This window comes from Oncorhynchus mykiss, chromosome 15 (assembly GCF_057628025.1).
Source record: "Oncorhynchus mykiss isolate SJ-2025 chromosome 15, ASM5762802v1, whole genome shotgun sequence".
Lineage (NCBI taxonomy): Eukaryota > Metazoa > Chordata > Actinopteri > Salmoniformes > Salmonidae > Oncorhynchus > Oncorhynchus mykiss.
Window position 1 is genome coordinate 1,160,001 of NC_143036.1, and position 15,096 is coordinate 1,175,096.

Sequence of the window (15,096 nt, forward strand, 5' to 3'; positions counted from 1 at the left end):
ACAGACACAGGTAATCATACAGATACCTGGAGACACATACACATACCTGGAGACACAGACACAGGTAATCATACACATACCTGGAGACACAGACACAGGTAATCATACACATAACTGGAGACACAGACACATACCTGGAGACACAGACACATACCTGGAGACACAGACACATACCTGGAGACACAGACACATACCTGGAGACACAGACACATACCTGGAGACACAGACACATAACTGGAGACACAGACAGACATAGCTCTGAGATTACAGCTCTGATGTTTGCTATGAATGAAGTAACATGCCGGTGACTTACTTGCACAGCCAGTCATTTATTCCTCTATCAAAGTGTCTATGAGGGAGAGAAATAACAAATGATTTGGTTGAAAACAGAAAGATGTGGAGAGGTGAGAAGGTGTGATAGGTCTGTTGACGTACGTCTCAGAGAAGACGTAGAGCATTGTGATACATTTTGGAGGTTGAGGAGGGTCCAGATGATCCAGTCTAGACACAGTGTTGATCACCCCAAACATCACCGCTGCCTTCACCCAGTCATACACCAGGTTACAGTAGGCCAGACCAACTACAGGAGCCAGAGAGACCAGACAGACACCAGGTTACAGTAGGCCAGACCAACTACAGGAGACAGAGAGACCAGACAGACACCAGGTTACAGTAGGCCAGACCAACTACAGGAGACAGAGAGACCAGACATACACCAGGTTACAGTAGGCCAGACCAACTACAGGAGACAGAGAGACCAGACATACACCAGGTTACAGTAGGCCAGACCAACTACAGGAGACAGAGAGACCAGACATACACCAGGTTACAGTAGGCCAGACCAACTACAGGAGACAAAGAGACCAGACATACACCAGGTTACAGTAGGCCAGACCAACTACAGGAGACAGAGAGACCAGACATACACCAGGTTACAGTAGGCCAGACCAAATACAGGAGACAGAGAGACCAGACATACACCAGGTTACAGTAGGCCAGACCAACTACAGGAGACAGAGAGACCAGACAGACACCAGGTTACAGTAGGCCAGACCAACTACAGGAGACAGAGAGACCAGACATACACCAGGTTACAGTAGGCCAGACCAACTATAGGAGACAGAGAGACCAGACATACACCAGGTTACAGTAGGCCAGACCAACTACAGGAGACAGCGAGACCAGACAGACACCAGGTTACAGTAGGCCACACCAACTAGAAGAGACAGAGAGACCAGACATACACCAGGTTACAGCAGGCCAGAACAACTACAGGAGACAGAGAGACCAGACATACACCAGGTTACAGTAGGCCAGACCAACTATAGGAGACAGAGAGACCAGACATACACCAGGTTACAGTAGGCCAGACCAACTACAGGAGACAGAGAGACCAGACATACACCAGGTTACAGTAGGCCAGACCAACTACAGGAGACAGAGAGACCAGACAGACACCAGGTTACAGTAGGCCAGACCAACTACAGGAGACAGAGAGACCAGACATACACCAGGTTACAGTAGGCCAGACCAACTATAGGAGACAGAGAGACCAGACATACACCAGGTTACAGTAGGCCAGACCAACTACAGGAGACAGAGAGACCAGACAGACACCAGGTTACAGTAGGCCACACCAACTAGAAGAGACAGAGAGACCAGACATACACCAGGTTACAGTAGGCCAGACCAACTACAGGAGACAGAGAGACCAGACATACACCAGGTTACAGTAGGCCAGACCAACTACAGGAGACAGAGAGACCAGACATACACCAGGTTACAGTAGGCCAGACCAACTAAAGGAGACAGAGAGACCAGACAGACACCAGGTTAGAGTAGGCCAGACCAACTACAGGAGACAGAGAGACCCGACATACACCAGGTTACAGTAGGCCAGACAAACTACAGGAGACAGAGAGACCAGACATACACCAGGTTACAGTAGGCCAGACCAACTACAGGAGACAGAGAGACCAGACATACACCATGTTACAGTAGGCCAGACCAACTACAGGAGACAGAGAGACCAGACAGACATACACCAGGTTACAGTAGGCCAGACCAACTACAGGAGACAGAGAGACCAGAAATACACCAGGTTACAGTATGCCAGACCAACTACAGGAGACAGAGATACCAGACATACACCAGGTTACAGTAGGCCAGACCAACTACAGGAGACAGAGAGACCAGACAGACACCAGGTTACAGTATGCCAGACCAACTACAGGAGACAGAGAGACCAGACAGACACCAGGTTACAGTAGGCCAGACCAACTACAGGAGACAGAGAGACCAGACATACACCAGGTTACAGTAGGCTAGACCAACTACAGGAGACAGAGAGACCAGACATACACCAGGTTGCAGTAGGCCAGACCAACTACAGGAGACAGAGAGACCAGACATACACCAGGTTACAGTAGGCCAGACCAACTACAGGAGACAGAGAGACCAGTCATACACCAGGTTACAGAAGGCCAGACCAACTACAGGAGACAGAGAGACCAGACAGACACCAGGTTACAGTATGCCAGACCAACTACAGGAGACAGAGAGACCAGACAGACACCAGGTTACAGTATGCCAGACCAACTACAGGAGACAGAGAGACCAGACAGACACCAGGTTACAGTAGGCCAGACCAACTACAGGAGACAGAGAGACCAGACAGACACCAGGTTACAGTAGGCCAGACCAACTACAGGAGACAGAGAGACCAGACATACACCAGGTTACAGTAGGCCAGACCAACTACAGGAGACAGAGAGACCAGACAGACACCAGGTTACAATAGGCCAGACCAACTACAGGAGATAGAGAGACCAGTCAGACACAAGGTTACAGTAGGCCAGACCAACTACAGGAGACAGAGAGACCAGACATACACCAGGTTACAGTAGGCCAGACCAACTACAGGAGACAGAGAAACCAGACAGACACAAGGTTACAGTAGGCCAGACAAACTACAGGAGACAGAGAGACCAGACAGACACCAGGTTACAGTATGCCAGACCAACTACAGGAGACAGAGAGACCAGACATACACCAGGTTACAGTAGGCCAGACCAACTACAGGAGACAGAGAGACCAGACAGATACCAGGTTACAGTAGGCCAGACCAACTACAGGAGACAGATATACCTGACATACACCAGGTTACAGTAGGCCAGACCAACTACAGGAGACAGAGAGACCAGACAGACACCAGGTTACAGTAGGCCCTCCAACTACAGGAGACAGAGAGACCAGACATACACCAGGTTACAGTAGGCCTGATCAACTACAGGAGACAGAGAGACCAGTCAGACACCAGGTTACAGTAGGCCAGACCAACTACAGGAGACAGAGAGACCAGACAGACACCAGGTTACAGTAGGCCAGACCAACTACAGGAGACAGAGAGACCAGACATACACCAGGTTACAGTAGGCCAGACCAACTACAGGAGACAGAGAAACCAGACAGACACCAGGTTAGAGTAGGCCAGACCAACTACAGGAGACAGAGAGACCAGACAGACACCAGGTTACAGTATGCCAGACCAACTACAGGAGACAGAGAGACCAGACAGATACCAGGTTACAGTAGGCCAGACCAACTACAGGAGACAGATATACCTGACATACACCAGGTTACAGTAGGCCAGACCAACTACAGGAGACAGAGAGACCAGACAGACACCAGGTTACAGTAGGCCCTCCAACTACAGGAGACAGAGAGACCAGACATACACCAGGTTACAGTAGGCCAGATCAACTACAGGAGACAGAGAGACCAGTCAGACACCAGGTTACAGTAGGCCAGACCAACTACAGGAGACAGAGAGACCAGACAGACACCAGGTTACAGTAGGCCAGACCAACTACAGGAGACAGAGAGACCAGACAGACACCAGGTTACAGTAGGCCAGACCAACTACAGGAGATAGAGAGACCAGTCAGACACCAGGTTACAGTAGGCCAGACCAACTACAGGAGACAGAGAGACCAGACATACACCAGGTTACAGTAGGCCAGACCAACTACAGGAGACAGAGAAACCAGACAGACACCAGGTTAGAGTAGGCCAGACCAACTACAGGAGACAGAGAGACCAGACAGACACCAGGTTACAGTAGGCCAGACCAACTACAGGAGACAGAGAGACCAGACAGACACCAGGTTACAGTAGGCCAGACCAACTACAGGAGATAGAGAGACCAGTCAGACACCAGGTTACAGTAGGCCAGACCAACTACAGGAGACAGAGAGACCAGACATACACCAGGTTACAGTAGGCCAGACCAACTACAGGAGACAGAGAAACCAGACAGACACCAGGTTAGAGTAGGCCAGACCAACTACAGGAGACAGAGAGACCAGACAGACACCAGGTTACAGTATGCCAGACCAACTACAGGAGACAGAGAGACCAGACATACACCAGGTTACAGTAGGCCAGACCAACTACAGGAGACAGAGAGACCAGACAGACACCAGGTTACAGTAGGCCAAACCAACTACAGTAGACAGAGAGACCAGACATACACCAGGTTACAGTAGGCCAGACCAACTACAGGAGATAGAGAGACCAGTCAGACACAAGGTTACAGTAGACCAGACCAACTACAGGAGATAGAGAGACCAGTCAGACACAAGGTTACAGTAGGCCAGACCAACTACAGGAGACAGAGAGACCAGACATACACCAGGTTACAGTAGGCCAGACCAACTACAGGAGACAGAGAGACCAGACAGACACCAGGTTACAGTAGGCCAGACCAACTACAGGAGACAGAGAGACCAGACAGACACCAGGTTACAGTAGGCCAGACCAACTACAGGAGATAGAGAGACCAGTCAGACACAAGGTTACAGTAGGCCAGACCAACTACAGGAGATAGAGAGACCAGTCAGACACAAGGTTACAGTAGGCCAGACCAACTACAGGAGACAGAGAGACCAGACATACACCAGGTTACAGTAGGCCAGACCAACTACAGGAGACAGAGAAACCAGACAGACACCAGGTTAGAGTAGGCCAGACAGACTACAGGAGACAGAGAGACCAGACAGACACCAGGTTACAGTATGTCAGACCAACTACAGGAGACAGAGAGACCAGACATACAACAGGTTACAGTAGGCCAGACCAACTACAGGAGACAGAGAGACCAGACAGACACCAGGTTACAGTAGGCCAGACCAACTACAGTAGACAGAGAGACCAGACATACACCAGGTTACAGTAGGCCAGACCAACTACAGGAGACAGAGAGACCAGACATACACCAGGTTACAGTATGCCAGACCAACTACAGGAGACAGAGAGACCAGACATACACCAGGTTACAGTAGGCCAGACCAACTACAGGAGACAGAGAGACCAGACAGACACCAGGTTACAGTAGGCCAGACCAACTACAGGAGACAGAGAGACCAGACATACACCAGGTTACAGTAGGCCAGACCAACTACAGGAGACAGAGAGACCAGACAGACACCAGGTTACAGTAGGCCAGACCAACTACAGGAGACAGAGAGACCAGACATACACCAGGTTACAGTAGGCCAGACCAACTACAGGAGACAGAGAGACCAGACAGACACCAGGTTACAGTAGGCCAGACCAACTGCAGGAGATAGAGAGACCAGTCAGACACAAGGTTACAGTAGGCCAGACCAACTACAGGAGATAGAGAGACCAGTCAGACACAAGGTTACAGTAGGCCAGACCAACTACAGGAGACAGAGAGACCAGACATACACCAGGTTACAGTAGGCCAGACCAACTACAGGAGACAGAGAAACCAGACAGACACAAGGTTACAGTAGGCCAGACAGACTACAGGAGACAGAGAGACCAGTCAGACACCAGGTTACAGTAGGCCAGACCAACTACAGGAGACAGAGAGACCAGACATACACCAGGTTACAGTAGGCCAGACCAACTACAGGAGACAGAGAGACCAGACAGACACCAGGTTACAGTAGGCCAGACCAACTACAGGAGACAGAGAGACCAGACATACACCAGGTTACAGTAGGCCAGACCAACTACAGGAGACAGAGAGACCAGACATACACCAGGTTACAGTAGGCCAGACCAACTACAGGAGATAGAGAGACCAGTCAGACACAAGGTTACAGTAGGCCAGACCAACTACAGGAGATAGAGAGACCAGTCAGACACAAGGTTACAGTAGGCCAGACCAACTACAGGAGACAGAGAGACCAGACAGACACCAGGTTACAGTAGGCCAGACCAACTACAGGAGACAGAGAAACCAGACATACACCAGGTTACAGTAGGCCAGACCAACTACAGTAGACAGAGAGACCAGACATAACCCAGGTTACAGTAGGCCAGACCAACTACAGGAGACAGAGAGACCAGACAGACACCAGGTTACAGTAGGCCAGACCAACTACAGGAGATAGAGAGACCAGTCAGACACAAGGTTACAGTAGGCCAGACCAACTACAGGAGATAGAGAGACCAGTCAGACACAAGGTTACAGTAGGCCAGACCAACTACAGGAGACAGAGAGACCAGACATACACCAGGTTACAGTAGGCCAGACCAACTACAGGAGACAGAGAAACCAGACAGACACAAGGTTACAGTAGGCCAGACAGACTACAGGAGACAGAGAGACCAGTCAGACACCAGGTTACAGTAGGCCAGACCAACTACAGGAGACAGAGAGACCAGACATACACCAGGTTACAGTAGGCCAGACCAACTACAGGAGACAGAGAGACCAGACAGACACCAGGTTACAGTAGGCCAGACCAACTACAGGAGACAGAGAGACCAGACATACACCAGGTTACAGTAGGCCAGACCAACTACAGGAGACAGAGAGACCAGACAGACACCAGGTTACAGTAGGCCAGACCAACTACAGGAGATAGAGAGACCAGTCAGACACAAGGTTACAGTAGGCCAGACCAACTACAGGAGATAGAGAGACCAGTCAGACACAAGGTTACAGTAGGCCAGACCAACTACAGGAGACAGAGAGACCAGACAGACACCAGGTTACAGTAGGCCAGACCAACTACAGGAGACAGAGAAACCAGACAGACACCAGGTTAGAGTAGGCCAGACAGACTACAGGAGACAGAGAGACCAGACAGACACCAGGTTACAGTATGCCAGACCAACTACAGGAGACAGAGAGACCAGACATACACCAGGTTACAGTAGGCCAGACCAACTACAGGAGACAGAGAGACCAGACAGACACCAGGTTACAGTAGGCCAGACCAACTACAGTAGACAGAGAGACCAGACATACACCAGGTTACAGTAGGCCAGACCAACTACAGGAGACAGAGAGACCAGACAGACACCAGGTTACAGTAGGCCAGACCAACTACAGGAGATAGAGAGACCAGTCAGACACAAGGTTACAGTAGGCCAGACCAACTACAGGAGACAGAGAGACCAGTCAGACACCAGGTTACAGTAGGCCAGACCAACTACAGGAGACAGAGAGACCAGACATACACCAGGTTACAGTAGGCCAGACCAACTACAGTAGACAGAGAGACCAGACAGACACCAGGTTACAGTAGGCCAGACCAACTACAGGAGACAGAGAGACCAGACAGACACCAGGTTACAGTAGGCCAGACCAACTACAGGAGACAGAGAGACCAGACAGACACCAGGTTACAGTAGGCTAGACCAACTACAGGAGATAGAGAGACCAGTCAGAAACAAGGTTACAGTAGGCCAGACCAACTACGGGAGACAGAGAGACCAGACAGACACCAGGTTACAGTAGGCCAGACAAACTACAGGAGATAGAGAGACCAGTGCGACACAAGGTTACAGTAGGCCAGACCAACTACAGGAGACAGAGAGACCAGACATACGCCAGGTTACAGTAGGCCAGACCAACTACAGGAGACAGAGAAACCAGACAGACACCAGGTTAGAGTAGGCCAGACCAACTACAGGAGACAGAGAGACCAGACAGACACCAGGTTACAGTAGGCCAGACCAACTACAGGAGACAGAGAGACCAGACAGACACCAGGTTACAGTAGGCCAGACCAACTACAGTAGACAGAGAGACCAGACATACACCAGGTTACAGTAGGCCAGACCAACTACAGGAGACAGAGAGACCAGACAGACACCAGGTTACAGTAGGCCAGACCAACTACAGGAGATAGAGAGACCAGTCAGACACAAGGTTACAGTAGGCCAGACCAACTACAGGAGACAGAGAGACCAGACATACACCAGGTTACAGTAGGCCAGACCAACTACAGGAGACAGAGAGACCAGTCAGACACCAGGTTACAGTAGGCCAGACCAACTACAGGAGACAGAGAGACCAGACATACACCAGGTTACAGTAGGCCAGACCAACTACAGTAGACAGAGAGACCAGACATACACCAGGTTACAGTAGGCCAGACCAACTACAGGAGACAGAGAGACCAGACAGACACCAGGTAACAGTAGGCCAGACCAACTACAGGAGATAGAGAGACCAGTCAGACACAAGGTTACAGTAGGCCAGACCAACTACAGGAGATAGAGAGACCAGTCAGACACAAGGTTACAGTAGGCCAGACCAACTACAGGAGACAGAGAGACCAGACATACACCAGGTTACAGTAGGCCAGACCAACTACAGGAGACAGAGAAACCAGACAGACACCAGGTTAGAGTAGGCCAGACAGACTACAGGAGACAGAGAGACCAGACAGACACCAGGTTACAGTATGCCAGACCAACTACAGGAGACAGAGAGACCAGACAAACACCAGGTTACAGTAGGTCAGACCAACTACAGGAGACAGAGAGACCAGACAGACACCAGGTTACAGTAGGCCAGACCAACTACAGTAGACAGAGAGACCAGACATACACCAGGTTACAGTAGGCCAGACCAACTACAGGAGACAGAGAGACCAGACAGACACCAGGTTACAGTAGGCCAGACAAACTACAGGAGATAGAGAGACCAGTCAGACACAAGGTTACAGTAGGCCAGACCAACTACAGGAGACAGAGAGACCAGACATACACCAGGTTACAGTAGGCCAGACCAACTACAGGAGACAGAGAGACCAGTCAGACACCAGGTTACAGTAGGCCAGACCAACTACAGGAGACAGAGAGACCAGACATACAGCAGGTTACAGTAGGCCAGACCAACTACAGGAGACAGAGAGACCAGACAGACACCAGGTTACAGTAGGCCAGACCAACTACAGGAGATAGAGAGACCAGTCAGACACCAGGTTACAGTAGGCCAGACCAACTACAGGAGACAGAGAGACCAGACATACACCAGGTTACAGTAGGCCAGACCAACTACAGGAGACAGAGAGACCAGTCAGACACCAGGTTACAGTAGGCCAGACCAACTACAGGAGACAGAGAGACCAGACAGACACCAAGTTACAGTAGGCCAGACCAACTACAGTAGACAGAGAGACCAGACAGACACCAGGTTACAGTAGGCCAGACCAACTACAGGAGACCAGACAGACACCAGGTTACAGTAGGCCAGACCAACTACAGGAGATAGAGAGACCAGTCAGACACAAGGTTACAGTAGGCCAGACCAACTACAGGAGACAGAGAGACCAGACATACACCAGGTTACAGTAGGCCAGACCAACTACAGGAGACAGAGAGACCAGTCAGACACCAGGTTACAGTAGGCCAGACCAACTACAGGAGACAGAGAGACCAGACATACACCAGGTTACAGTAGGTCAGACCAACTACAGGAGACAGAGAGACCAGACATACACCAGGTTACAGTAGGCCAGACCAACTACAGGAGACAGAGGGACCAGACATACACCAGGTTACAGTAGGCCAGACCAACTACAGGAGACAGAGGGACCAGACATACACCAGGTTACAGTAGGCCAGACCAACTACAGGAGACAGAGGGACCAGACATACACCAGGTTACAGTAGGCCAGACCAACTACAGGAGACAGAGGGACCAGACATACACCAGGTTACAGTAGGCCAGACCAACTACAGGAGACAGAGAGACCAGACATACACCAGGTTACAGTAGGCCAGACCAACTACAGGAGACAGAGAGACCAGACATACACCAGGTTACAGTAGGCCAGACCAACTACAGGAGACAGAGAGACCAGACATACACCAGGTTACAGTAGGCCAGACCAACTACAGGAGACAGAGAGACCAGTCAGACACAAGGTTACAGTAGGCCAGACCAACTACAGGAGACAGAGAGACCAGACATACACCAGGTTACAGTAGGCCAGACCAACTACAGGAGACAGAGAGACCAGACAGACATGTTACTGTTACAGACCTACAGCCCAGTCAGACATGTTAATGTTACAGACCTACAGCCCAGTCAGACATGTTACTGTTACAGACCTACAGCCCAGTCAGACATGTTACTGTTACAGACCTACAGCCCAGACAGACATGTTACTGTTACAGACCTACAGCCCAGACAGACATGTTACTGTTACAGACCTACAGCCCAGACAGACATGTTACTGTTACAGACCTACAGCCCAGTCAGACATGTTACTGTTACAGACCTACAGCCCAGTCAGACATGTTAATGTTACAGACCTACAGCCCAGTCAGACATGTTAATGTTACAGACCTACAGCCCAGTCAGACATGTTAATGTTACAGACCTACAGCCCAGTCAGACATGTGTTTGAGCAGCTTCATGTCCGTGGGGATGCTCAGGATGTACAGGAAGTGGAAGAGGATGTCCACTGTTAATATGGCCCCCAGGTGAATGAGTCCCTGCAGAGATATGTTCCATATCGCCCCCTCCTGACGGGTCAGGTCAGCCTTGTTGGCCTGGAGGAGAGACACAGACACACACGCACACACACACGCACGCACGCACGCACGCACACACACACACACACACACACACACACACACACACACACAGACACACACAGGTAAGATGAGCCTATAGATGACAGGAGACATCAAAAATGCCAGTCACCTATGCTCTCTGCATTTTGCATATGATATTCTGTGTGCATATACGTGATATGTACCTGAACATAGCACTGAATCCGTAGGTTACATGATGTTTACCTGAACATAGCACTGAATCCGTAGGTTACATGATGTGTACCTGAACATAGCACTGAATCCATAGGTTACATGGTGTTTACCTGAACACAGCACTGAATCCATAGGTTACATGATGTTTACCTGAACATAGCACTGAATCCGTAGGTTACATGATGTTTACCTGAACATAGCACTGAATCCATAAGTTACATGATGTTTACCTGAACATAGCACTGAATCCATAGGTTACATGATGTTTACCTGAACATAGCACTGAATCCGTAGGTTACATGATGTTTACCTGAACATAGCACTGAATCCATAAGTTACATGATGTTTACCTGAACATAGCACTGAATCCGTAGGTTACATGATGTTTACCTGAACATAGCACTGAATCCATAAGTTACATGATGTTTACCTGAACATAGCACTGAATCCATAGGTTACATAATGTTTACCTGAACATAGCACTGAATCCGTAGGTTACATGATGTTTACCTGAACATAGCACTGAATCCGTAGGTTACATAATGTGTACCTGAACATAGCACTGAATCCGTAGGTTACAGAATGTTTACCTGAATATAGCACTGAATCCATAGGTTACATAATGTTTACCTGAACATAGCACTGAATCCGTAGGTTACATGATGCTTACCTGAACATAGCACTGAATCCATAGGTTACATGATATGTACCTGAACATAGCACTGAATCCTTAGTTTACATAATGTGTACCTGAACATAGCCCTGAATCCATAGGTTACATGGTGTTTACCTGAACATACCACTGAATCCGTAGGTTACATAATGTTTACCTGAATATAGCACTGAATCCATAGGTTACATGATGTGTACCTGAACGTAGCACTGAATCCGTAGGTTACATGATGTTTACCTGAACATAGCACTGAATCCGTAGGTTACATGGTGTTTACCTGAACATACCACTGAATCCGTAGGTTACATGATGTTTACCTGAATATAGCACTGAATCCATAGGTTACATGATGTGTACCTGAACATAGCACTGAATCCGTAGGTTACATGATGTTTACCTGAACATAGCACTGAATCCATAGGTTACATAATGTTTACCTGAATATAGCACTGAATCCATAGGTTACATGATGTGTACCTGAACATAGCACTGAATCCGTAGGTTACATGATGTTTACCTGAACATAGCACTGAATCCATAGGTTACATGATGTGTACCTGAACATAGCACTGAATCCGTAGGTTACATGATGTTTACCTGAACATAGCACTGAATCCGTAGGTTACATGATGTTTACCTGAACATAGCACTGAATCCGTAGGTTACATGATGTTTACCTGAACATAGCACTGAATCCGTAGGTTACATGATGTTTACCTGAACATAGCACTGAATCCATAGGTTACATGATGTTTACCTGAACATAGCACTGAATCCGTAGGTTACATGATGTTTACCTGAACATAGCACTGAATCCATAGGTAACATGATGTTTACCTGAACATAGCACTGAATCCATAAGTTACATGATGTTTACCTGAACATAGCACTGAATCCATAGGTTACATAATGTTTACCTGAACATAGCACTGAATCCGTAGGTTACATGATGTTTACCTGAACATAGCACTGAATCCGTAGGTTACATAATGTGTACCTGAACATAGCACTGAATCCGTAGGTTACAGAATGTTTACCTGAATATAGCACTGAATCCATAGGTTACATAATGTTTACCTGAACATAGCACTGAATCCGTAGGTTACATGATGCTTACCTGAACATAGCACTGAATCCATAGGTTACATGATATGTACCTGAACATAGCACTGAATCCTTAGTTTACATAATGTGTACCTGAACATAGCCCTGAATCCATAGGTTACATGGTGTTTACCTGAACATACCACTGAATCCGTAGGTTACATAATGTTTACCTGAATATAGCACTGAATCCATAGGTTACATGATGTGTACCTGAACGTAGCACTGAATCCGTAGGTTACATGATGTTTACCTGAACATAGCACTGAATCCGTAGGTTACATGGTGTTTACCTGAACATACCACTGAATCCGTAGGTTACATGATGTTTACCTGAATATAGCACTGAATCCATAGGTTACATGATGTGTACCTGAACATAGCACTGAATCCGTAGGTTACATGATGTTTACCTGAACATAGCACTGAATCCATAGGTTACATAATGTTTACCTGAATATAGCACTGAATCCATAGGTTACATGATGTGTACCTGAACATAGCACTGAATCCGTAGGTTACATGATGTTTACCTGAACATAGCACTGAATCCATAGGTTACATGATGTGTACCTGAACATAGCACTGAATCCGTAGGTTACATGATGTTTACCTGAACATAGCACTGAATCCGTAGGTTACATGATGTTTACCTGAACATAGCACTGAATCCGTAGGTTACATGATGTTTACCTGAACATAGCACTGAATCCGTAGGTTACATGATGTTTACCTGAACATAGCACTGAATCCATAGGTTACATGATGTTTACCTGAACATAGCACTGAATCCGTAGGTTACATGATGTTTACCTGAACATAGCACTGAATCCATAGGTAACATGATGTTTACCTGAACATAGCACTGAATCCGTAAGTTACATGATGTGTACCTGAACATAGCACTGAATCCATAGGTTACTTGGTGTTTACCTGAACACAGCACTGAATCCATAGGTTACATGATGTTTACCTGAACATAGCACTGAATCCGTAGGTTACATGATGTTTACCTGAACATAGCACTGAATCCATAGGTTACATGATGTTTACCTGAACATAGCACTGAATCCGTAGGTTACATGATGTTTACCTGAACATAGCACTGAATGCATAAGTAACATGATGTTTACCTGAACATAGCACTGAATCCGTAGGTTACATGATGTGTACCTGAACATAGCACTGAATCCATAGGTTACATGGTGTTTACCTGAACACAGCACTGAATCCATAGGTTACATAATGTTTACCTGAACATAGCACTGAATCCATAGGTTACATGATGTTTACCTGAACATAGCACTGAATCCGTAGGTTACATGATGTTCACCTGAACATAGCACTGAATCCATAGGTAACATGATGTTTACCTGAACATAGCACTGAATCCGTAGGTTACATGATGTTTACCTGAACATAGCACTGAATCCATAGGTAACATGATGTTTACCTGAACATAGCACTGAATCCGTAGGTTACATGATGTGTACCTGAACATAGCACTGAATCCATAGGTTACTTGGTGTTTACCTGAACATAGCACTGAATCCATAGGTTACATGATGTTTACCTGAACATAGCACTGAATCCGTAGGTTACATGATGTTTACCTGAACATAGCACTGAATCCATAGGTTACATGATGTTTACCTGAACATAGCACTGAATCCGTAGGTTACATGATGTTTACCTGAACATAGCACTGAATCCGTAGGTTACATGATGTGTACCTGAACATAGCACTGAATCCATAGGTTACTTGGTGTTTACCTGAACACAGCACTGAATCCATAGGTTACATAATGTTTACCTGAACATAGCACTGAATCCATAGGTTACATGATGTTTACCTGAACATAGCACTGAATCCATAGGTTACATGATGTTTACCTGAACATAGCACTGAATCCGTAGGTTACATGATGTGTACCTGAACATAGCACTGAATCCGTAGGTTACATGATGTTTACCTGAGCGTAGAACTTGTCGAAGGTCATAATTGGTCCGAAGTAGAAGAAGGGCAGGTAGAAGTTGTACTTGAGGAGTTCCAGGATGCTGTAGTTTCCTTCTTTCTTCTCACAGTTCTCCAGAGCAAAACTCATACAGCGCATGATGGTGAACCCACAACCGCCGTAGAACAGGACGGAACGGAGCTCAAAATCCCCCGCCACAAAACCAGCCTGGTGGAGAGGAAGAGGAGGGTTAGAGTGGAGGAGGGAGAGGAAAGAGAGGAAGAGGAGGGTTAGAGGAGGGTTAGAGAGGAGTAG

General features: G+C 47.6%; 1 protein-coding gene across 4 annotated transcripts in view; it reads right to left on the minus strand.

The window, feature by feature from the left end:
• hhatlb (hedgehog acyltransferase like, b) overlaps positions 1-15,096 on the minus strand; it is a 42,796-nt gene that overhangs the window by 6,828 nt on the left and 20,872 nt on the right. For all 4 annotated transcript variants that reach the window (XM_090199053.1, XM_090199054.1, XM_090199056.1 and 1 more), the window contains exons 6-9: positions 14,800-15,009; positions 10,659-10,830; positions 436-580; positions 314-349 (exon numbers count right to left, since the gene is read on the minus strand). In XM_090199053.1, the coding sequence (XP_090055179.1) occupies positions 314-349; positions 436-580; positions 10,659-10,830; positions 14,800-15,009 (563 nt within the window). The remainder of the gene's footprint in view (positions 1-313; positions 350-435; positions 581-10,658; positions 10,831-14,799; positions 15,010-15,096) is intronic.